Below are 26032 nucleotides of genomic sequence, written 5' to 3'. Positions count from 1 at the left end.
GTACTGTCTTCACTGCCTGCCCCAGATGCCCCCAATCTTCTTCAATTAAGCTGATCAGTTAATGGGATCACTGGGTTGACCAAATGCATAATTTCAAGCAATAATTTAATTGTGCCAAGGGTGGCCATACTTACAGGGCTGTTGTTTTGACATGGGAAGGGAAAACGTACGGAGATATCTGTTCTTGGGTGGATGTTTTCTAAGTAAAACCAAATGCCTTCAGGGTCAACAGGTTTAGATGCTCAGCTATTTCCTTGAGAACAGCCTGCCAGACTTGCACAGAAACTCAGGTCTCGTTGCTGTCTGTAAGCCCTTGTTCTGGGGTCAGAGCCCTAAGAGGAACAGTGGACGTTTTCCGTAATATAACAACACATGGCAAGAAAATGGGGGACTTGAACACTTTCAGGGAAATTAGAACCTGCATCAGTCAGGTCACCCAAAAGACTGCTGGCCAACAGATTTGGAAAGGTAGGAGAAACCATGCAGATCATGTTTTGCATAAGGGCCCGAACAATGATAATTGGTCACTCCCAGTGCAAGTCATTTAGTGCTGATCAAACACAGAGGGTAGCAAAACTCTTATCCCTGGCCTTCTGCTCAGAAAGCTCTTCTAACTTGTAACTTATTTGACCCACAACGCTAAGGAGAATAAGGGGCATCCCTGGTCACATCTCTTGTAACACTCCAGCTGGGACTCAATCTTGGCACCAAGGAAAGTGCATAATAGAGCTGAAGAATTGTAGCAAAGGAACAGGCGAGGGAATTAAGGACTGGGGGAGATGCTGACCTACGAACACAATTAGGGTATCATACGCTACGATTCCCTCCAAGCCCCTCACTCCTTGCCAGCAAGCTTTGTCTGACATCAAAGAGGGGAGGCGGAGAGAAGACTGACGCTCCAAAGAGTCTCCTCTTGGGCCATACACTAAGTGCTGTGGCTCTTGTTTCTCCCTGTTAAAAAATTATTATAATTCAATTTTTCCCTGAAACTAATCAAGCACAAAATCTGGAGAAGAGGCCTGGTTTGTGAAGGCAATCTCCGAGCAAGACACTGACATCCTCATTAGGGCAGGCTTCATTAAACCACCAGCTCCAACATCAGCAGCATATTGTCTTCAGCTAATTACATTTTTGCTGGCAAAGCCATTGTACAAGTCTTCAAATCCTTCCCATCATTAATTTAAAAAACACACACAACAACTGCCCTGCCCTGCCTCCTCCCTCGTTGGCATCCCACCCAGCCATCTCTGTGTGCTGTCAGCTTTGTTTTTCTGGTTTTCTAGGATTTCTTTCTTTTACTGGGCTTTGGAGGGGGAGGGGATGAGGTAGAGTAGAGAACCTGTCCCCGTAAGCTTGATTTCTTCACTAGCTGACCACGGCTTACTTTGTTCCCAGACAGCTGCTCGTTATATATACCAGGACCTTGGATGCAGGCCCAGTGCTTGCCGGCAAAGACAGGCCAGAGCAAAGGGAAGCTGGGAGTTCAACCCAGCTCTGCCCCATCCCGCCCATGGAAAGTGACAAAAGGCCTACCTCTCCTATTGTTTTGATTTCCTGATCAAGAGCTTGATCACACAGAGTGAATCCACAGGTCAGCCTGATCTGGCCAGAGACACTCACATGATAGAAAGACAGTCAGGAGTTCGTGCTTCCAAGACAACTGAATGAGGCAGACATCATCCACCCAGCAAATGCATAATGCTATGCCCGGGGCAGGCATGTCTTCCTGACCCCGTGGAGGTCATTCCCAGCCAGCCTGCAACATCATAGTGACTTAATTCAGATCATGGCCTTCATGAGGTTTCACGTTTCTACTTTTCAATAGTAGTGATTTAGTACTTTTTTTCCCTATTCTTTTTTTTTAAGGATTTATTTATTTATTTATTTTTGGCTGCGTTGTGTTTTTGTTGCTGTGCACGGGCTTTCTCTAGTTGTGGTGAGCGGGGGCTACTCTTCCTTGTGGTGTGAGGGTTTCTCACTGTGGTGGCTTCTCTTACTGTGGAGCACAGGCTCTAGGTGCTCAGGCTTCAGTAGTTGCGGTGCATGGGCTCAGTAGTTGTGGTGCATAGGATTAGTAGTTGTGGTGCATAGGCTCAGTAGTTGTGGTGCATAGGCTCAGTAGTTGCGGTGCATAGGCTCAGCAGTTGTGCCACACCAGTTGCTCCACAGCATGTGGGATCTTCCCAGACCAGGGCTTGAACCTGTGTCCCCTGCATTGGCAGGCGAATTCTTAACCACTGCGCCACCAAGGAACCCCCCCCCCCTTTTTTTTCTATTCTTAACATTCAGTTCAATTGTAAGGGAGAGAGGGGCAGAGAGAGAACAGGATAGGGTGACAGGGTTGTGTATGCCCATCTCTGAGCCTTTGCCCTCTTCCTTCCCTGACATCCTTCCTCACCCTCCTTCTGCCTCAGTCCTTCACACCCTTATAAGTCTCGGCATACATTCCTCTCCTTCCTGAAACCTACTTCGATGATGCCAATTCTCAGACATGCCATTCTCTCCTAGCTCTCAAAGCATATGAGCTTTTCTTCATTGATCTTTAATCCCGGATTCTGCTGTTTCCCATATCGTAGCTCAGACTAGACGTGCATGCAGAGACCATGGCTTAAAAACTTTCTACAGCCCCAGCCTCAGCAGAGGGCCCAGCCCAGAAATGACCCTCCGCACCCAGTGCGCTGCCTGATTAATTACAGGGAGGCACACACAGTTGGCTTGGCGGAGCTGATAAAGCACCAATAGCATGACATCTACACGGTCAGCTCAGAATTAAGGCTTCCATCTGGAAGCCCTCTTTACTCTTCTCAGCTGGTTCCTTGGCCCATCCTGAGGGGCTCCCTAGGCTGCAGAGCCCCTCGGGAAGGAGTCAGCTACAGTAGGGAGGTCTGCTTCCTCACCCCAAGGGAGTGAGGAATGGGAGGTCCTCGCTACAGACACATCACCCAGAGGATATTAGCTGTGTTTTCAGAAAGCCTGATGGCTTCTACCTACCCAAGCTCATTCCAGCTCGCATCTTTCTGTGCCATTAGTAAGCCATTGTGAGATGGCAGCAGGCTCGCTTAAGCTGACAGAGATGCTTCTCTAGTAAAACGAACAGACCTGTGCTTGGATCTGACTGTTCTTGCTGTCCTCCACAGAGCTCTGCATGAATAGAGTCTCACCACCAAAGGCCAAAGACATTTGTTATCACATTTTAAAACATCGCTCTAGCACCTAATGATAGGAAGAGCTATACTACGTGCTTTACAAAAAGAATAGTGTAAAACAGTCCCTTTTCTTAGAAACTAAAGCTTTAACTTTTGTTTTTATTAATATACGTATTATTTGTATTTATGTGTGTGTATATATATGTGTATTTATATTTGTATTTCTAGTTCTGCAGAGTGACTGCAGGTAGAATGGAGAAGTTCTTGTTCACTCCCTTCTGTAGTTGGAGGGATTAAATTCGGCTTAGTAAGAGGGCTAAACGCTGTCAGGACCAACCATTTGCAACAGTTTTCTCTGCCATCACACCATGACAAATGTGGGCTGCACCCTTGGTAGACCCCACAGGCACACCGAAGGTTCGATGTACTCCCAGCACCAGCTGTAACTCCATTTTTTTCTCTCTCAGTCAAGAAGCTGCACCAGAATGCAAGTTGAGTGAGAATGACCTTCTTACAGGTCATTTATAACACTGACTCCACTCTAATGGAAAAAAGGAAACCAGTCACAAATTTCAGCACTCTACCTAGTATTAGTATCAAATTCACTTGCCACCCTTTACAACTGATGGGGTCACAGCACTGTGGCTGCAAACTACAGAGGTGTGAACACAGTCACTGGGGACAGGAAAGAAAAAAACAAGAGTTTTTTTTCCTGGGAGCGTGGCTTTGCCCAGAAGGCTGGGTCAGGCAGGGACTGTTGAGTCTTCAGGTCCTGGGAGGGGCCTCTTCATTGTGTAACAGCAGGTGGTACCACCTTGGTCCTCATGCCATGTCTTACTCACAACTGAAGTCCTCACTCAAGATCTTTCACAGAGATTTTGCTTAGTGTCAATTAAAACAAAAATTTAATGTAGTTATAGAGAGAGAGATGGCCTTGTGACCTGGCCAGCTCTGGCGTGTGTATCAGTCTTCCCAAAGTTCCTTTTCCACGACTATGTGGAGGGAGGACAAGAGATGAGGAGAGAAAGGAGCCTGAAGAACCAGAGAAGAGCCCTGAGCAGAACATTCCACCAAAGGTCTTGCAACACAGAGCAAGCGGCACTAACTGAGCACCCGGGGCCCCAGTCCCAGCAGTGCCACTTACCAGTCATCCGGCCCTTTGACCCCTTTGAGCCTCAGCTTTCTGTGGTGTCAGACTTGCTCAGCCTTCCTCACGGGGTCGTCTGTCCGTTCCCAGAGTCCCTTTCGGCCAGTCCCTCGTCTGGGATAGAGTTGCATAATCCCTCCCAGCAAGGAGATCACACTCAGGGGAGGTACCTCCTGCAGGGATGAGGGCGCGGGCAGGAATGTGCACCGGGGATTGCGCTGGCAGGGACCCACTAGAGGGAAGGGGGCGCAGGGGTGCCTCCTAGGGGAAGTCATGGGCCAAATTTAAAGAGAGTCATTAGAAGCGACCCCACTTGGAGGAGACAAAAGGCATTTTACACCAAAAGCACAGCACTAGTGAGAGCGCAGATGAACTAAATAGCAAGGGAGGTGTCCAGGAAAGATGACTGAGCTGGCCAGTGTAGCCAGAACAGAGAGCGGACTCTGGACACCAAGGAGCAGTGGGACAGGAGGGTCAGGTCACAAGAGGTTCAACATCTTGGAATGTATCCTTCAGAGTGGAGGAACTATTCAGTGTGTTTCACCAGGAAGATGACACTATCGGAGCTGGATTTCACCAGGAACAGCCCGGTAGCAGTGAGAGGGGAGTTTTGAGGGGATGGAGTCAGAAGGCAGCTTGAACTGGTGGAAAACCCTTGCCGCAGTCAGGTGAGAGGTGATGGGGGCCTGTATCAGCAGTGGTGGTGGGAAGGGAAAGAAGAGATGTATTCTAGAGGCTTTTGGAAAATCCAGTGAGAAGAGGTTGGTGCTGGATTGAATGAGGAGGGAGAGGGAGGAAAGGGGATCTAGCCTGGGTGACTGTGCTGATGGTCCTCACACCAAGAGAGGTAGAGAACGCAAGAGGTGGGGAGGGTGGGGGCGAAGACAGATGATGCATTTCGTCCAATCCGTGTTGTTCAGAATGCTCGTAGGACATCCAGACAGATAGAACTGTAAGTCAGAAGCTTGAGGGAGAGAAGCCAGGAGCTAGAGATAGATGTTAGGACTAAGGGGAAAAAACATGATACAAACAAATAATATTCATTCCACAAACACCAACTGGGGATGTTTCTGGTGTGAAGCGTTGTGCTGGTAGCTGTAAGAAATATAAAGATGAATCAGACTCAGACCAGATCCTGCCATTTAGGAGCCTAGTAGAGAAGAAAAGACTCATCAAAATACTAACACGCTGGATAGGAAATAGATACCAGCCATGAGAGAGGCTTCCAGAGAACTCTTTCCTGTTGGCCCAGCCATAGGAAACCACGAAGAAGGCACGGTCTCTGGTTGAGAGATTGGGGAAGGTGGCTGGGGTAGATGTTTGAGGGAGGACATAACAGATAGATAGCATCTGGACATCTACACAGGGAGAAGCACGGAGGGCACAATGCCATGGCAGATACAGGGACACTGCACAGGAGAATGCAGAGAGGGGATCCTGGCCCAAACAATGAATAGGAAGATTGAGAGCCTTCTGTTCCCAGGTAATAAGACACACTCCTTATGTGGGTGGCCCGCAAGTGAAATTACAATCTTTCTCCTTTGCAACCCTAGTGACCTGCCATGTTCCTAGGAAGTGAGCGCTGGAGGCAACTTGAAGGTCGTCTAGGCTGGGATTCCCAAGGCAGAGTACCCAGAGCCCATCCAGTGTTCCTGGTCAATGGCTGGTAAAAGTACCAAACATTTTTATTTATTTCATAAGATATTATTTTTCCTAACCTACACTGAAATAATTAACTCTTACTTCAAACCTATGATTTTGTTGGCATTTTCGTATAAGATAAAGCTAAAATAAGTTCAAACTGAAAAAGACAGTCAAGTTAAATAAAAATATTTGGAAAACACTAACACAGATTGTACAAAAATTGGGCAAAAAACCCTGAATGCCTGAAGTTTTGAAAACATTCATTTACGGATAAGAAAATTGAGGTTCGGGACGGTGAAGGAACTTGCCTGAGTTTTCATAGATTTTCATGCAGAAAAGGACTATAGTGAAAGCCTCCTGACTCCTAATTCAGTGGTCTGATCCAGCATGAGGCTGCTCGTCTCCTCAGCCCAGCTTTAATCCCTGCTGCGGAGTACCGCTGGGCTCTCAGCCCGCACCACTCTGCCATGGCAGCTCTGAGCAGAGCCCCAGCTGGGCCGTGTAGCCGCTGCCCCATCCCAGCTCCAGGTGGAGTCTAAGGAAGGCGGCGGTGCCCTGGAGAGGCTGGAGGGCTTACATGCCGGGGCTCCTTGCTCTGATCAGCAGAGCACTGAGGTGAGTGGGGCTGGGAATGGACACAGCCATCGGAAAGCCTGAGGATGGTGACCTGGATGTATACACTTCATGAAATTTGGGGAATAAAGAGAGAATCAAAGAGAGATGGCTTTAACATCACTGTTGGGATGCGTAGCGCATCTGAGTTTGTTCTGTGTTGCAGCTTAGCTCACTCTTTAATAATGTGTCTAAGGCCCATAAATGCCAAATTCTGACATGTTCACTCATAAATCCAAGACACTTATCTGTCTTAATCCCAAAGCCTTCCATCTTCTTCCTCAGACAAGACAGAAGAAGGGAGGAAACAAAAGGTTGAATCCTTTAATAAACACTTGGTGTCAGATCTCCCAGAGGGATCTCACACAGCCCTGTTTTTCTTTATGGTGTTGGGGCAGCAGAAGTCACCTTAAGTTCACATTAAGAAAATTTGGGGATTTGGAGCCAGAGCCCAGAAGGTCCCAGATACTGCTCCGTGAAGCACTGCTTGCTGTCGGGCACAGTCCAATGTGTCAATAAACTGAGCACCCGATTCATCCCAAGTGAGAAGCCTCCTTGACTCACCTTGGTTGCCCTTCACGGATGTCAGCAGCAGTGACAGGGGTGTCAGGAGAACCATTAATAGCAGGGCAGTATCAAGAGGCTTCCGACCTCCCCGGCTGCAACGGGGGCCCCTACGCAACACGGACATCAGCCTTTCACGCAGGCAAGACTCTGAGTAAACATTAGCAGATACATGAGGGGGTCACCGCTGATTTTAGGAGGCGAGGTCTTAAAATGCTTCGTCCACCCTCAGCCTCCTCAACAAGGCAGAGAGCTACCACAACTCACAAAGTCTTACCGTATCACCAACTTGATCGTGACGTGTCTGGAAGCACAGTTCTATTTCCGTGCCTGCACGTATGTGTACAGTAGGTATTTTGCTTTAAGGGGATATTCTAACTTGAACAGGCATTTCATACACGTCTACTGTGTACGGCAAAGTTGGAACCAAGCGGGAGCCGCAGGGAAGAGAAAGCAGCATGTTTGCTAGTCAGTATCCTGTTTATATTTCTTTTGTCAAGTCTAAGCACATTTTTGTTTTCATAAACTTTTGTCTCCATGAAACCCATCAATACCTCTCAAGAGAGGCTAATGTGAGTACATTTCACCTGAATTTGTAAATACCGCATGCCTTGAATTATAGCAAGAACAGTCTTTATCAATGCCTTCCTTAAGTGACAATTATAATCAATCTACGGGAGTCTAACAAGAACTAGCTAACTATTATCTTTTACGCTGCAAATAGAACCCTGTCACTCCTACCAAGTTATTAAGAGTCCAGTCTCTGTTTGGGCTCTGTAGACAAAATGAGGAGAATGTACTAGATCAGGCTCACTAAACTACGGCCTCTAGGCCAAATGTGGCCCACTGCCTGTTTTTATAAATAAAATTTTATTGAAACACAGTATATGAATCCATGCGTTCATACACTGTGTATGGCTGCTTTGGTACTATAACGGCAAGAGTTAGATACTTGCAACAAAGCTTAAATGGCCTGAAAAGCGGAAAATGTTTACCATTTGTCCCTTTACAGATCCTTGGCCTAATTTCCTGCCATTATCCAAGCTAGGGGGTCTCTCTGTGGGCACAGCTGGCTCCATCTACTCTACCTAAATCTAGTTTGTCTCCAGCCAAGGCCCATGGGTGTAGGTTTGAGGTCATATTTAAGGATAAATTTCAGGTCTGTGAGACAATCCCAAAGCTTTAGGGAGGGGCAGAAGGTGAGGGAAGACAGCATGATCTGGAGGAAAGATAACAGCATTAAGAACAAGAATCTCTGAGTTTTTCCACCAGTGTTGACCCTGAACATCACCCATCATTATATGCCTTCCTCTCCCTATTGTGAATGTAATAACAATCTTTGTATCTGTGGATACCTGGGCAGAAAAGGAATTCCCCTAATGACATCATGTGGTTTGATGAAAAAAGTAAATAAATTAGTGAAGTTCTTCCAGGGAAGTTTGGAGCCGATATTATCACCCTAAACCACAGGAGAGCTGCTAGGAAACCCTGTAAACAATAAAACAGAAGTGACTCAACAATGCCCTGGATGTACATGACCACGTACCAGCTTTGTAACGGGCACCTTCTGTGGCCCCGACGTCCCTAACTGCCTTGGTCTTTTCCCTGAGCAAAACTCCTCTAGACTCCTGTAAGAGGTTGCTATGATCCCACCTGCTTTCCTGGTTCCCTAAGGTACAGGCCCCTGGGTAACACACTGCACACAGAAATTGTTACAGTCAGCTTACACGGCATCCCAAGAGTTTACCTAGGCACCTCTCATGGGCCAGGCACTGTAGGAAGTGCTTAATAAGAATCGTCTCATTTAATCATCATATCAGCCCTATGAGGTAGAATCTATCATTCCCATTTTATAGATAAGAAAAGTGAATTTAGAGAGATTAAGCAAATTTTCCAAGGTCACTAGAAAATCTAGTAAGTGGTAGAACGAGGATTTAATTTGGTCTCTCTGATAGCAAAACCACTGCTATAAACTACCATAGCTAGAGCACAGAACTAAAGGACTATGCCATAGAACTTAGAGTCTTCACTGGCTTCTGGGCTTCTCAATGATCTTTGCTCAGATCCAGCCCTAGGCCTCTGTAATGCTTGATCTTCTTGCCCAAACTAGCTCTTCACTTTCTGAAGTGGTTCAGAGACTCCCACATGACAACATGTTGCCCAATTCTCTATGTGCCCTCCTAACCTTCATCAGGCAGAGGCTTTCTGCTGTGCTAGCCCAAAGAAGCACATTTGTTCCACAGCCTGCAAAACTGGAGAAACCAGCCAACCTTCATGCCACCAAGCTGCAGTCTTACAGAAGAGTAAAGTCTGAAGTCAGATATACATGCCTTGAGTCCTGGCTCTGCCTGTGTGACCTTGGGTCTGATTTACTTTCTCTACATCTCAGTGTTCACATCCAAAAAATGGAAGAATTAATACTATTTCACAAAGCTGCTATGGAAACTGATTGATATTACAAAATTATCCCATACATTGTCTGGGACACGATGAATGAAGGGATAGCTTCATTTCTATGAATATTACCAGCTCTTAACATTGATTTAAACCCCACAGAGATTATGACTCTTGCTTTCAAAAACATCTTCAGGGATTTTCAGAACTAAGTACTTAAAAGTAAATTGTTGGCATCTATATTAAGTGAGCTAAACTGCTGAACAGAATATTACATCAAGTTGTTAAAAGACATTCATATCCTTGTGAAAATCTGGCCTCTTAGCTATTTTCCTTGCTGTCTGGAGAAATGGTGGTAACTGAAGGCCTCTATGAGATTCAGGAAAGAGAAGAACAGAATTGCAATGAAGATATAAAGAATGGAACGGAACAGGGAACCACCTGGCACTCAGTTCTGCCAAAGGCCAGCCTCAAATGTTAAGTGTTAATATGATTGAATGTTTCTTGAAAGCAGAACCTTGTCTTATTAATTTTCAATCTCCTTAGTAGTTAAAAAAAAAAAAAAAAGGACCTGAAGCCTGACATATCATTGAATGAAAGAATCAATAACTGAATGCATGAGTTGATGATTTTTTTTTAACTCAATGATAGGTCAATAATGCTTTTAAAATGCTTTTTAAGTTTCTAGAAATCTACTGCAAAAGTGTGAAAGTATGAATATGAAGAGGCCTGAGTTTATTGTTACATGACTTTCACAGTTTTAGAGTTGGAAGTCCCCAACTTCCCTTTTCCCTTCTCTGACAATAAACCCACTCCCAGCTGTGATGTAGAGTGGCTGAAGCCAAGGTTAGCAGGTGGGGTCAGCCGAGCGGAACAGACTCTTAGCTTTTGGGGTCAGCTGCCTCGTGTTGCCACAGAAAGACAGATCTGTATCCCACCTTGGTTGTGGGTCCTAGTGCTCACAGAGTTATTGGCTTTGAAGTAACAATGGGGACACAGTCAGATGAGTCTCAGCAGACAGACGTTGCCAAAACAACAAAAGCTGGGAAAAGGACATGTGATTAAATATACCTTGGGCACTCACTATGGGCCAGGATATGAGCTGGTTGCTTCTTAGAGTATACAGATTCTGACAACTGCCTTAATTCAAATCCTGGCTGTGCACCTTTAGGGTTGTTTGACTTCAGGTAAGTTACTTAGCTTGTCTGGCCCTCAGTCCCTTCACCTGTAAAATGAGACAGAACAAACTCTACCTCATGATGTTCTGATACAGATGAAAAATAAGCTAACGTATATTGAAAGTACTTAGATAGTAAGTACATAGTAAGTGCAACATTGACTGTGATGATGATGATGGTGGTGGGGATGAAATCTTTCAATCCTCCTAATATCTCTACAGGTTAGATTGTAGTTGCCTGTTGTATTAAATAAGTGAATCATGGACTCATGACTTCTCAGCCTCTGCCAAAGGAAGTGGTTCCAAGCTGTGCCTGGAGCAAGAGTGGCCATTTTCTGGGTCACTGAAGCCAACCTCTCCGCAACTACAGCCAACAGGAGGCTGGTTAAGGTGACGTTACCTCTGGGATGATTTGATAGGAAAGTCTCTGAACATACAGGAACTATGGTAACTAGTGAGGCCCATCTGCTTGTTTCCCTGAGTTAAAATAAGGGTGGGGGGAAGCAGGGAAGCTGGCAGCCACAGGAACAAAACTGGAAACCTTGTAAAGCTGAGAGGAGTCAGGCGAGGTCATCAGTGAGGCGACTTGATGAGTGAATGGATAGTACAAACATTTTATTAAAGCATCAAAATGGGGAAAACACTTACAAAATAGACTGGACAAAGTTTCTCATTCATGGCAACAAAAGCAATAGAAACAGGTGCAAAAAGCCAAACCACAAAGTGCTGAGGCTGGGGGCCAACAAGATGAATTGGATCCAGCACAAGCTACCAGCTCCAGGCTTCATGCAATTCTGCTTTTTAGATTTGTTTTTTTGAATCAGAATATTTCTGTCTCCCTTACCTCCACTTGAATTTCTATAGTAAAACTCCATTACAAAGAAGGTCTGAGTGGATCTCCATTCTTTAAAGCTAAAAAGCCTAACCAACACATTCATCTCACAGATGAGGTAATGAAGCTTCCCAAAAGGACAACAGATTAGATGAAGTGGTAGAGCCAGGTGGGAGATCTGAAGACCACCTTCCAACTAAATGCAGTGTTTCTTTCCACTGCACCCCAGTTCCCACTCTACAGGACCTAGGGGAGGGCAGCCAGCAAGATGGAACAGCTGAGCAACTGAAATGGCTGATGGAGTCACGTGTACTTGCACCTAATGCATGTTGACAAGAGATGCACAGCCACACCGTGCTGCCAGCTAGGGGAAGTTTGCAAGCCAACTCTCCCTTGGCACTTGGAAGAGCCTTCAAATGGACCCTGGAAGCTCCATCTTTGGCACATCAGACTGTCAGAGACAACCCAAGAACAAAGGGCTTTTGTTTTTAGGGGTCTCGCTATTTTAGGAACTGCCCCCCATTTTTCCTAATGGGAGGCCAAGAACACAAAGATGGCTTTGGCAGTGGATAGTATGGCCAATAGGTCAATCTAGCCCCATGGTGGATGGCTTGAGTTCCTAGATAAGCTCCTTGGATCCAATCAGGACCTGTCTTTTTGTACATTCCAATTTATTACTCTAGTTCTATCCTTTGTGGTAACACAAGATGTCTTAACCCCTCTATCTGTTTGTTAAAGATCAGAAGAACTAGCCCTGATAAATTAGGGTACCCTCTCTTCAACTAAACAAATAATATCAATGGACAAAAAAGATACAAAAGTGACTCTGATGAATGAATTTCCTAACATATTTTTTGTAACAGGTTTGTTGAAGGTAAAAGATGCTGAAAGAAAAAGCATCGAGCCCTCTCTCCTATGCCCCCGTACACTTAATAAGTACCTGACAGTCTTGATGGCACACAGCAATGACCAATGACCATGCTTAGAACTGCTCTTCTCTGCCCTAGAACTGGCTGAGCTATAGGAGTGAAATGAAGACAGCTTCAAGAAAATAATACGTGACGCTTAGGCAGCTGAACTGAGATTGAGTAAGGATGCTCAAGTAAGAGCAAGGATGCGTCCTCTGGAACAAAGCTGTCTGCAGTCCTGGAAACACAATCCTAGGGTTCTCCACACGTGTGTTCTGTGGGCTTTGTACTAACAGCCCCAAGTGTGACTTCCCCAGAATGGAGCTTCCTGAACCTTGTTTCGTACATTGTTTCTCCCAAAAGAAAACTAGGTGTCTTGGGCTCACCTGGGCCTCCCAGAAACAAGGAGCCTGGGGACCCCTGAAGAGCCAGCAGTTGAAGGCCACAGGAACCTGCAGACACTGGCTAGTGGGATCTGCACAGCCGGAGCTAGTGGCCCTGAGCAGCACTCAGGCTTGACTGATGGGTTCTCTTCACAAATGGGGGGATAGACAAATGCTCAAAGATTATTTTTTTTTCCTAAACTGTGAATTGTGCCTAAGAAGGCTGAACTACAAAATATATTATCTACCAGTGAGAGTTATCACTAATATATATATATACACACATATCTCTCTCTCTCTCTGAAACTGAAGCATACTTAACAAACCCATATGCATATAGGAAGTCTTTAATTACAAAGATGAAATATGTAGATAATACATTAAAATTATATTATGCACCATTAAATTCTTTTGCATACTTTAAGAAGAAAAATGTAAATCACATGGTAAATGAACAGAAGTACAATATGGAAATTTAAATCCACACAGAGTCTGACCATCTAATGCAAAGTCCTATTAAAACCTAATCTTCAATGGAGTAAACAACTTGCTTATAACTGAAGAATTCCTTGACTTCTGGTTTAAGCTCACATATCAGTTCTCATTTGATGATTTTTCTTTCATTTGTTCAAGAGTTTGCAAAAGAGTATCCCTGTGTACTTTTGTAGTTTTAAACATCAATTATCTTGCAAAATTCGAAATAAATCTCTTTAGCGACATTTGAATCATGCAGGAGGTTAAAATACATCGTGTGACCCTCAAAGCAATAATATAAGATTTCAGGAGGGAAATCCAATTATTCTATGTACAGAAGAAATAGAACCTCTTTGGAAAAAATAATTCAAAAATTTTAGGATGTGATTGAAAAATAAGAAAAGCAGAAGGTTTTTCAAAGTTTTAGTTTGCCAAGTTCCTAGCTGAGGTATTGGTTTTCTGTAAGCCCACAATTTTGCTGATGGTATATTTATACTGGGCACAGTGTAAGAGAGAACTTACCAATTCTCATCCATACAATGTGAAAAGGATACAAAAAAAGGGTTTTCCTTTGCATCTCATTCTCTCATTACTTATATTGATATTTTGTGAGTAAAACAAAACACAGTCAATGCAAAATATAAAAATAAACAGAGGTCCCTGCACTGAGGCAATATGGATGAGAAAAGAGTAAATATAAAATGAAAGAATTGTAAACTTTAAGGTGTTCACAGAACCATTAATTCCCTGTGCACACACTGGTAATATTTAGGATTATCAGTTAAGCTTTTAAATATACATTTTCTTCACAAGAGAGAAAAGGTTGGGTATATTCATGTTTTGATAATAACCTTAACTTTCCTCTGTTTTGAATTATGCTATTTGGATCCAACTAAAAACTGAATCAGTATTGACTGTTATAGTTAATGAAAAATAGCCCTGCTATTGTTATTTCATAACTAACAGGGTTTGGGTAATAAGATTTCATTTAAGTGCATTTTGCTGCCCAGCACTGTCACTAGTCAAAGGATCTTGCAATCTTCTAACATTCATAACGCTGTCATTCTGGACGCCTCAAGTGGCTGCCTACTTACTTCCAAAGGATGTGGCATAAAGTGTATCACATAAAGTCCACCAATCCCTGAGTCTCTTAAGAAGAAACCATCAGAGACTCTGGGAACGACATCTTCAAACAGGATACCCTCAGGCTTGATTTCTAAGTGGAGGGCAGATACACAACTTCAGACTTTGAAACTGTTTCTAGGATAGAATATAAAGGATGCGAGGGGCAGTATCTGTGGGTGGATGGAAGAGGAATGGAGGAAGGCGGGATGGCAAGAGGGGCTGCAGGAGACTCCACTGACCACACAGTCTTTGCAAGGATGGGAGGGAGTACTTATATCTTCAGTTCACCTCGGGGGCCCTGGGCTCCTGCAGAAGCCACAGGCCCATCCACATGGGCCCATCCACATCTGAGAAGGCAAGCTGGAGATAAATACAAGACTTGCCTACCCTTACCCTTTGCCCAAGCCCTTTTAACCTCTGCGCCCTCCAACTTAGTTGGAAATAACATAGAACAAACTAAAGTCAAGCTGAAGGAGTAATCGCTTTCATTTTATTTGGAAAACTGATCGTCAGTGTTGGTCTGCCATGGGTAACCAGTTAGCATATGAAGGAAAGAGCTCCGAGAGTCCCAGGTTTAAGGCTGCCTTTTGTTCTCTTTCCAGTTCAGTGTCCACTGCTCATTAATTCCTGCCCAGGGGGGCTCAACAAGAAGCATTAGCAATGTAGGGCTTTTCACAGGGGTTATTACATTTTAAGGATACCATCTATTTCCTCAAATTCTTTGGCATCCATGATCAGCCACCCATCCCCACAAACACGTGCACGCATACACACACACACACACACACACACACACACACACACACATACACTTCTCTAGAGAATCTACTGGAGCATCTCATTCTGAGGATAGAAGGTGAGGTCCTTGCTACACTGAAGATATGATGTACCAGCTAGGACAAGCTTTGGACTGTCTTTCCACAGATGCTCACACCACTCCCCAACCCCCACGAAACACACCTTCTGACACCTTGCCCATCCTAACCTCTTATACTCAGGGTCTTTCAGACACAATCATACCCTACCTTAGTTCCTGGGAATCTCTTTACAGTTCTCTTCACCCTAAACATTTTTGTGGTGTTACAAAGATTAGATCTTTGAAGTGGTCTTAGACCAAAAGAAACAAAACAAAAACTATCCATGACAGAGACCGCTTCCCACATTGATGGGAGGATACAGATGCTGGTGAGAAGTCCATCACTGTGCCCTTTTCAATCAGACCATATTATAACTACAAATATAATGTGACCCCTACGTCTGTCACCCTAGTCAATGACAGGGCTGATTCTGCTGATCAGCCTGATCTCACCACAATCTGGAAACTACAAGCTACGTTGAAGAAGACAAGCTTCCCTGAGAGAGGAAACACTGGACTTTGACTAAGGAGGTACCAGTACTCTAAACGCCATGTTATAAAGCTCAATTAATTTGTAAATGTGAGGCACAGTAATCTCACAGAAACCTGCTCGCTTTCTGGCATATCTGGACACTGAGGTTTACCATTTGCTATTCAAGGACTCTTTTCTCAACCACATAGTTTAAACAAAGCAGAGGAACTAGTGCATATGCAGCTAATCTATCAAGTCCGTTACTCATGGAGACACTGGCTGAGGAAGAAACAGAAGGCTTGCATTCTGAGATTTTATCAGAGAGTTTATGGGGATATTTTCCATGCTAAGTATTTAGGTAATGGAAATTTTAATATATCTAAAATGTGCTCAGTTTTCCCCAATTTAATATACAAAACTAAACAGCACATAGTGATGGTACTAGAGTAATAGATTAATTACAGTTTAGACCAAGACTGCATTTGGTTCTCTGTTGAATTTTCTAAGAGTGAAAGAGCCCATCCCCTCCCATACGTATGGCCTGCAGATGAGCAGTCAAGTCTCAACCTGCTCTCAGGCTACCCTAAGAGCAGCTGATGTATTGATTGTATTAATAAAAATACCAAGTGTATCAGGCATTTTTCATTTCTACTGGGAAATATATTCACTTATTCCACAAATAATTATTAAGCATTAACTATGTGAATGCATTATTCCAGGTGTTGACGGTACACCAAATGAACCAAATAATACCACACAAAACCCCTGCCTACCACCGTAGCACTTACTTTCTAGTGAGATTCTAAAACACAAGTTCCTAGAATGTTAGGAAAACTTCTCTAATTTTCAGAAGGGATATTTCAGAAGGGATGCTGATGGTGACATTTCTGAGCTGGGCTAGAGGGTGAGGCAAGTACCTACTGGCACAGCCTTTATCATGAGAGGAGAGAAAGCCAGGACTGACTTTCTCCAAGTGGGAGAAGAGGGCGCGGCAGCAGTAAGCGGCTTGGCAATTCAGTCCCTCAGCAAACAGTTATAGAGAAACTATGAGAGGGAGTGAAAATTTATCTGCACTCTGGCTGTAGAATTTCTTTTAATTAACTTCAGAAAAGACAAATACATCATTTTTCGACATAATCTCCTTGCTTTTCAATATACGTTGACCATCTGTCAACAAGCTTTCGTATTCCCTCATTAAATAATGTTTTAGTCTGAGCTGCGAGCCACAAATGCACTGCTGTCTCCACTTCTTCATCAGAAGTGAATCTTCATCCTCGTAGGGCTGTTTTCAGGGGACCAATCAGGTGAAAGTCCGATAGAGCAAGATCAGAACTATAGTGAGGATGCTTTAACACCTCAAAAGGAAGTTTTTGCAGAGCGTTGACAGTGTGGGCAGAAGTGTGCAGATGTGCACACCCTCAAACCAAAAAAATGTCACTGTACACAGCTCTTCTTTCTTGCAGATCACAAGTGGGGCATCCATTTTTGCTCGTACCGCAGTTACAAATGAAATGATGTAACATGTTCACACCTGCACAGCAGTGACTGGGGAGACAGCAGCATTTGAACGGAAAGCACTAAGACAGTGCAGCCAACAGACGTTTCAATGTAATCGGAATGCGGATAATTTTTGACTCCTCCTTGTATTATAAGATATTCTGATCTAATTGAATAATTCCTTTCTAAGACAATCTACTACCCACATCTGATACTGTCTCTGGTTTGTAAAAGTTATTCCATGTCTAGGCATATTCTTAGAACAGATGGTAACAGTATTGTAGAAATAACTGCAATTTTTACTTACACCACAGGTGGAGACATATAAATAGGTAATTTACTTATTAACAAGATCAATGATCAGACAGTGGAGTTGGGTCCTACAGAGCTCTGTCTATGGCAGCCAGATTCTTAACATCAAGGTAGTATAAGCCATAGCCTGAGAGGCTACAGCTGGGCTGCTCTTACCATGACTGAGATGTGGAGGATTCTCAGCTCCTCTTCCGCCGACTCATGCTGGGGTTCTTCGGTCGGGTCTTGTCCAGGGAGGCTTGGGGCGCCATCTTGGTGGTGGATGTGAAAAAGCAGAGTGCCATTCTCCAGCCACTGCTGCCTCCAGCGCACCAGAGGGATGTCCTCTGTGTTCCCTGAGATCTCTAAAGGATAGACACCAAAGGCACAGGTCAGAATTCCAACTGGACCAATCCAGATCTCCTTTTCATCTCCTTCCTAGACATTGGTACCAATTAGCTAGTGTCAGATAAAGACAACAAAGGGTTGCTAACTATAGTTAAGTCAGGCTTGCTGCTGCTCCAAATCTCAAGGATGGGAAGAGGCCCTGAGAAGAACAGAATTATCCCCCTATCGGTCTTTGCTCCATAAACTAGCAGCCCAGGCTCTCACCCATTGAGAAAAATACAAAGGTAAAAATTCAAGTTCTTCCCCATATTTCTATGATCAATGGCATCCCTTACTCAGCACAGTGTGAAGACCCTGATAACCCCCTGAGGTAAATAGGAGGTTGTTTGCCTCTTGTAAATTTGAAAGTGTGAGTTTCCTAGCAATTACTCTCAGACACCAGTAAATCTACCAAGGAGAGAGTTGGTAATTACTGTGCAGAGAACTGGCACTTATAGAAGTGTCCTGGGAGGTTACCACAGAGTAACTGGAGCTGGCAGGTTATTTCTAAAACTACCATCATTTGCTGCATAGTCCACTGGAGATGTTTGATACTTGCTTTGGCAGGTAAAGTAATGTTTTAATTCCCTTTAATTTTACCCTTCATTTTTTCAGAGCAAAGATGGTATACATGAGAGGGCAGTGAAGAAGTGGGCCCTTATCACAGACATAAGCACTCACCTGCTTTCAGAGCTCTAGACCCAGGCACTGAAATATCATTGACAAGTGACTAACATACCAAAACCTACAATGCACTTCATACCGTAGGTGTTAAACTGTGCTGCAAAAGTATACTGTTATGTATCCCATTCTCTAATATTCCTAAGCAATATCATATCAAAGCTTTGAGACATCCCACAATAGAAAGAATCTGATTAACCCAGCTTTCTTGAACTTCATTTGGCCCTAAAACCATTTTTTCCTTAACAACTATTATCATCCTTGGAACAGTATCTGCTGAACATACTTTGGCAAAGCACTGCCTTATAAAATTTCACTTTTTTTTGAAAGGCATGGCTTCTTCCCCAAAATTTATCACTTTTGACCAAAAAAAATTCAATATACATAAAAAAGATTTAATAAGATGCATTTAGAATAGTATTCTCATCAAGTACCACAATCATAAGAGGAAAGCAATTTTAAAAATTTATAAAGTTTATAAATATCTTTCACTGTTTGTGGGAGGGTACAAATGATGTTCTGCTGTATTTATTTACTTATATATTTATTGACTAATTTATTTAACAGACACACATTAGGCATGTATTATGTTGCACCAGGCACCATTCTAGGCACTAAGAGACTAATCTAAATGAGGCCCTCAACAAGTTCTCCAAAGCAACCCGCTGTGAATGAATGTGTAAAGTGTTATGCCACGTGCATAGAAGTTTTGTGGAAACAGAAGAAGGAAAGAGAAACCTTGCTTGGGTAAAGGGTGGAAGATGGGAGGAACGTAGCCTTGCCAGAAGAAGAAGATGCTATGGTGTTGGGCCTTGAAGTGTGAGTGGACTTCCTGTAATAGAGAAGTGGGGAACGGACATTCAGACACGGATAGAAGAATACGGAGAAGGAGGAGGAAGAATGCTGGCTAGTCAGTGAGAAGGATTCATGAGCCACAGGTCATCAGCCTGTCTCTAAAAGACACTGTGACGATTCCTTAGCTCATCCTACCATCCTACAGACCAGGGAAGAGAATAAACTTAGGAGGGTGCAGGAGGAATAGGGTGCAGCAAAAACAAGGTGCTCAGAGTCCTCTTCATTCTTCGCCTCTCTCCCTAATTGCCTGAAGGACTCAGTCTTCCTGTTGGGCTGGTAAGCTGCACACGCTCTGTCAGTGACCGGTGCAAGCATCTAGGAAGCCACGGTGGGCAGAGGGTGTGGGAGTGGAAGGTCCCCGGCAGCCTGGTCCTGGTTTTCCCCAGGCACAGCTCCATTTGTTAAGTGAGGCAGTAACACAGGCTTCCCAAGTTCACCTTTTCTGTAAGGGGTCTTTCCAGATTTCCAGGTGAAGAGAAACCTTCGGGCGCACCTCCGTGGGTACCTGCTTATACCATGAAGCCACATGATGCTTCATCACAAGTCCTGCAATCACAAACCCCACTCAGCAGCGCTTACCCTTTCTAACCACTCATCAAGCCTCCACATCAAACACTGGGAAGATTCCTCCTGGAAAACACACCCTTCTCTCCCAAGTCTGTTTCCTGCCATTGCAGTAGAGACCAAACTCCGTCTTCTCACCACAGACATAAAGATCACAAGCAGCAACAGCCCCTAATAGAGGACCTAATGCCATGATTAAATCTCCCAGAGCAACACACGTCCAGCCTCTTGCCTGCACCTGCTCTAACCCACCCTGGGATTTATTCCACACATGTCGGGTGCCCCTTCAGCCCTTTATGTAACTATTTAAGAGGAATCCAGCACCTCCTACCTCTAAAGCACTTGACAAACTGGCCTTTTATTTCCCAGGAGATCCTCATCAAGGAGGTCAGGCTCATTACCTCTGTTTAACTGTGGAAGCAAAGACAAGTAAATACCCAGACCAAAGTCACCCTAGCCTGACACAGAACAGGGACTAAGACAGATGAATGAATTTCTATCAGATCCCCTCCACCTCCAAACATGCATCAGACACCATGACCTTCGAACATGCATAAAGAGAGGCAGCACTTGAGTTGAAAGTCCATGAGGTCTTTTAGGAGTTTTTATGCTGTAGTATTTTAATTTTTTGCACAGTCTTAGTTTTCCATGAGTTCTTTTGCAATTGAAGTATAATTCACATACCATGAAATTCACCCTTTCAATATATACAATTCAGTGGTTTTTAGTATATTCACAAAGTTGTGCAACCATCACCATTCTAATTCTAGAATCTTTTCATCAGCCCCAGAAGAAACCCTGTACCCACTGGAAGCCAAAACTGTTTTTGAGAAGGAAAGAGTCCTGTTCCAAGGTTCTAGGAGTGATGGTACGAAAGAAAGAACAGATGCAGTGGGGGTATGGGGAAGTGGGCTGAGAGCACAGAATCTCTAACTTTGGCTTCCAGGCCAGCCCTCTGAACCTATCTATGGGTTATTCATGCCAAATTCCTTTGGAAAATGATATCCTGATTCTGCCCAGACCAGAATCATCATAGAGGACAAAGGGCAAAGGAAGGAGGTTACCATACCTGCCGGTGAAGGTGCCCGTCACATTTTAGATCGAAGACAATTACAAAATAATAGTTTCCTCCTTGGTTTTCCCCCCCTCCCCTGGCAAGATCTGACATGGGAGAGCTAAAATGCTAAACCAGGAAGTTATTTACTTCTGTTATATCTGGCTTGGGTCAACCAATGAAAAACCACACAGGGCACAGTATATGTCTTGTGAATTTCATCACAGTGGGGTTGAGATCAGAGCTTGGAACATCAGTGTAATCACGTTGGTCTGGACGTCAGCAGAATAGCTCAAGAGGAATAAATGCTCAGAAATTGCTTTGCCAATGCAAGCCTGACCTAGGACACCCAAGGAGCAAATATGGGAGGTGATCAAATAGTTATTTTAGTCCAAGCCCTCCTGAGGCTGTAGATGAGGCTCAAACAGAGCCTTTGCCAGCATACTGAACAGAACAAGTGCCAACAGGAGGCTGCACAGTCATCTCAAGATACCACAGGTGGCATGAGCACCACAGCCATCATCACACTGTGGGGCTGATATCTCCAGAAATGTAAGGCTGCCCTCACTTTTAGCATCCCATTCATTCCATTCTTCCCCTCCATAAACCTCACAGATCTCAGCACCTCCAAAATTCCGGAATACCCGAAATATATAGAAACCAGGGTGCCGGTTATTCTTGTATACAACAAAGATCCTTGGAGGACACTCTATTTGCCACATTTAGCAAGTTGTGCTACATGGTTTCTGCTCTCAAGGAGCTTTTGGTCTAGTAAGAAACTGAAGGCAGAGCCATGAGTAAGTACTCTAAACAGTAACAGCAGTGCTGGGTGAGAGGGTGGAAGCTTGGCTGGGCATATACCCTTGGGAAGGGATAAAATGGGAAGAAATGTTGGGAGGCAGTTTGAGATGAAGAGAACAGTGTGTGTAAAGGAACAGCAGGGTGATGCGTGCTGGCAGAGCTGCGGGAGGTCTGCTTATGCTGCAGAGTGAGGAGATGGAGCGGAGTAGTGGAAGACTGGGACTGCAAACCCAGACTGGTGTCAACTGTAAAAGCTGTGAATGCCAGTTGAAGGAGTTCAGAGCTAATGGAAAGTCACCCATGGTTTTATTAAGCAGAGGAACAAAGAGAGCCATGATGAGAAAGATTAAGAAGACCCAGAAAGAGTAGCAGACAGACTAGACTCAATCACAGTCCCATTGTAACTCTGATCCTATATTCTGCCGGGACCACAATACTAAACTGGAACTCAAGAGACCTCAGTCGAGAGTAACCTTTAATGAGATGCCTGGCTTTGAGTTTTCTCATCTGTATACGGAGGAGCTGAATCAATGAATTTTAAGATCCTTTTGTAAGTTGCCATTCCACAATTCTAAATCCAAAGGATGAGCTTCATGTGACCACCTAGAAAGGCAATGATTTCAGTGTCCCAAGCAATGTCAAATCCTTACTCAAGTCTAACTTGCACTCTACCTCTACCTTCTCTTTGAACAGAGAGTGGACAGGTTAGGGGTGATTCAATTAGGGTCTTCAGAGGCCAGGCCCATCTTCAGAGTGGACCTCAGGCTGGTGAGAAAGGTTCACATTCATGCTGATACAGATATGTCAATACTAAGAAAGAAAGCTTGGAGCTTCTGCACGCAATAGAGAACCAGGAATTTGGGACCTTGGGCAGGGAAAGCCACGCTACAGAATAATCTGGGATGGAGAAAGGCAGAGAGAAGGAGAGTGAGATGAAATCACTTTTAAATTGGCCTTAGTCATTGTTCTAATGTTAGCTTGTGTGCTGTGAGCTTGCAGCACTATCTTTTTGTGGGGTTAGCTTAGGATACCCAAAACTTGCTACAAAAATGCCTGGTTCTTCTTTAGGCAGCCCCTCATGCTGAGAATCCCTGAACTGACCTGCGAAGACAACACATCATATCAGAATCAGAATTTCCCCAAAGGACAACTTCACTGAGGACCAAATGCACGATGCCCTCTTTCAAAGAATCTGGCAACTTAAAGTCAAATGTGGAGGTGAACTAGGGAAATTCTCCAGGATCCTTTAATTCACTGAAGAACTTAGAGTGGCTTAGAGCAGTCCTGGCATTCTGGGCCCCTTTCCCACTCCTGGCAAGGATGTTTCAAGCTAAATCCAGCTGAATAGTAATAAGGTGGCTCAGGTATTGAGGTCAAGTGAGAAGGAAGCATTAACTTGTCAATTCTTAGCCTCATGTTGAGGGCACCTGATGAAATGACCCCACAGTCTTTCAAGGTTGAGGGCGACACCCTCCTGATGGCCATTACTGATTATTAGAAGACCTTGCTTAGATCAGGATTTTCAAACTCACTATTAATCTTAAAAACCCTTCTTCCAAACCAAATCTAATATGGCTTCTAAGGGGGTTCCCCAGAGCAGAGCTGGAAAAGAACTGGATCAATTGGAAGACAAATAAAATGCACAACCATGAAATTTCCTGTCATTAGGGGATTGGAGGGGGAGTGTCTATGGGTTATTAGTTTTGCTTGGTTGTTTTTTCAATTCTATTAAGTGTGGTACTGTGAAAAGCCTCATATTCTTTATGAAAGAATTACAAGGGAAAAGGAACATCTCTAAAAACAGAATCTAGCCAACTGTCCACCCTATGCTATCTCAGCTACCATTCTCAGTCTCCCTTTGTGATGAGGATAGAGCTCAGCACGTTACTGGTGATAAGCTAATTATCCCAAACTCAGAATCACAAATGGGTCTCGTCCATCAGTGACTACCATTAAGGTGACCAAAGGCAAGCCTCAGATAGAATTATCCCCTTTTCTTCCATTCTTTTTTACTTCCCCCACCCCCATTTCAGAGTTTGAAAGATATTGATGGTAGGTCTAGTTTCCCACATGGTCTCATTATGGTCTTCCAACTAAAACTATTAACAGTGGCATTGACTTTCAACACCTTTGTAAGAAAATAACCTACTTAAGTCAGGGGTTAATAACAGAAGAGGATCACTAATTATCCTGCAAATCTTTACTCTGGTATCAAACGTGCCCCAAGTCTTTAATGTCTCTGGAACGGCAGCCTCTAAAGACCCCAACTTGTCCCATAAACATAATGAGAGCAGCACATTAGTGTCCTGGCCATCTGTGAAGAAAGATGAGGGACAGATGAAAATCAGACAAAGGCGAGAGATGCAGAGAGAAAGGACAAAGTCAGGAGAAGTGAAGACGAGACTCGCCAGAGAAATGATGTCCCATGGGTTGAGTTGGCTGGACCTCCACACCTCTTGCCACAGGGACCATCTGGTGTGGAGTTCTGAAGTGATGCAATCCCACATCCCAGAGTGAGGGCCACATACAATAAGGTGCCCTGCTGGGCCTAAAATCCCCCAGCACAGATGCCAGGAACACCAATGGTTTGTCTGAAGTTTATGCCTGTATAAGCCTGGCTAAGTGAACAGCCAAATGGGACACAGCATAGCCAGGTAAGTCTTTTGTAAAGATGTTCAGCGTCCAATTGGAAATAGAACTCTTCATGATTCTTCTATTCAGCTCACAGTCGGCGATGGAGCTGCTACTTATTATCTCATCCTCATTCCTCTGCCCCCACACATAACTATGTGAGCAAAAGCTTTATAGCAAAATGGCTTAAAATTTTAAGAATCTCTCGCCCAACAGACGAACAGGATGTTCCTTTTTCAAGTAACTCGAACCTTTTTGACTTTCTGAGATTCGGAATAGAAATTTCCACTTGTGATCAGGAGAAGGATAATTGAATTTCTCTTTCCTCTGCTTAGTGACTTTTGCTCTCAATGGCAAAAACAGGAGAGATTCAAATCATTAATGATCCAGTAATGAGAATTGGAATGGCAGGTTAAAGAGAGCTTTGGATTGGGACGGGGTGGGGGGGTGGTGGCAGGAGAATGAGGCTGTAATTTCCCCAGAGCCCACTTCTCTCATCTTCAAATGATGGGACTAAAGGTCTCTAAGGACCACCTTCCACACACACACCAGCTCTAACCATGGTATTCAATGACACTGACTTTAGTTAGACTCCAAACCAGGTGCAGGCTGAGTATGTTTCTGCACGCCAACTAGATAAAAGTCTCTGCAAGTTTTTCTAAATCACACTTTCCTCTTGGACTTTGGGATGCTTCCAGCTCAGTCCAGCCTGTCAATGTATAGACCAGCTGTAAAACTCCAATCAGTGGTCCCCAATAAGAATCATCTCACGTATAGGTATCTACAAAGGGTCTCCGATGAGTTTTTACTTTTTGTGTTTACGTGGACAAGGGCAGTCTAAATAAGAAAATTTCACCTGATCTCTCTCTGCAGCCCCACCAATATCCCTTTATAGAGCTATACTCTAAAAATCAGAAATATCAGCTTCCTGTCGAGCTGCTTACCCGCCCACCTCTCTGTTTTCTGAAGAGGTTTAAAATGGACTAAAATGAACTGATACAGAAAGCAGGAATGATGAGAGAGAGAAATAAAGACTCTTACAGTCCATAGCATGTTGTCTCTGGGGGTGGGTGGGGGCAGGAGCTGCAGAAAGCAGCAGACTCGATGGGAAGCGGCAAAGCTTTCTACGGATGCTGCTGGAAGTAGGTCACTCTGTGCTACTCTGTGCTGGCGTGAATAGCAATCGAGCAACGCTACGAATATTCTATTTACCTAGCCGTGGAGATGAAAACATTCCCGTGGGGGGAAAATGTAGCCAAAAGGTTCTGACACAACCAGAGAGATGAGGAGACATTCAAATGGCTTATGATTCCATCCAAAATGGTTTGCTTGTTCCTACCACGGTGTTTCTCTGGATCTTTTCAACCTCTGCAAAGAGTTTATCCACATGATACTCATTAAAGTCTCATTTGAAAGGGGGAAAAAAAGCCCAAAGCTCTTTGAAAAAAGGCAGGGTTATCTGAGCCGGTAAGAAGATTTTTAAATATATCTGGTTCTATTCTCCACTGCCATCTGACTGACCTTTGTAGATTGAGAT

General features: G+C 44.1%; 1 protein-coding gene across 2 annotated transcripts in view; it reads right to left on the bottom strand.

Annotated features, from left to right (window-relative positions):
- ASTN1 (astrotactin 1) overlaps window positions 1-26032 on the bottom strand; it is a 299335-nt gene that overhangs the window by 178219 nt on the left and 95084 nt on the right. For both annotated transcript variants that reach the window (XM_057727657.1, XM_057727658.1), the window contains exon 2: window positions 17700-17887. In XM_057727657.1, coding sequence (XP_057583640.1) covers window positions 17700-17887 — 188 coding nt within the window. The remainder of the gene's footprint in view (window positions 1-17699; window positions 17888-26032) is intronic.

The sequence above is a fragment of the Hippopotamus amphibius genome, chromosome 3 (assembly GCF_030028045.1).
Source record: "Hippopotamus amphibius kiboko isolate mHipAmp2 chromosome 3, mHipAmp2.hap2, whole genome shotgun sequence".
In the NCBI taxonomy this organism is placed as follows: Eukaryota; Metazoa; Chordata; class Mammalia; order Artiodactyla; family Hippopotamidae; genus Hippopotamus; species Hippopotamus amphibius.
The sequence above is the reverse complement of the archived record's forward strand: the minus strand, read 5'-3'. Positions and strand labels throughout refer to the sequence as shown.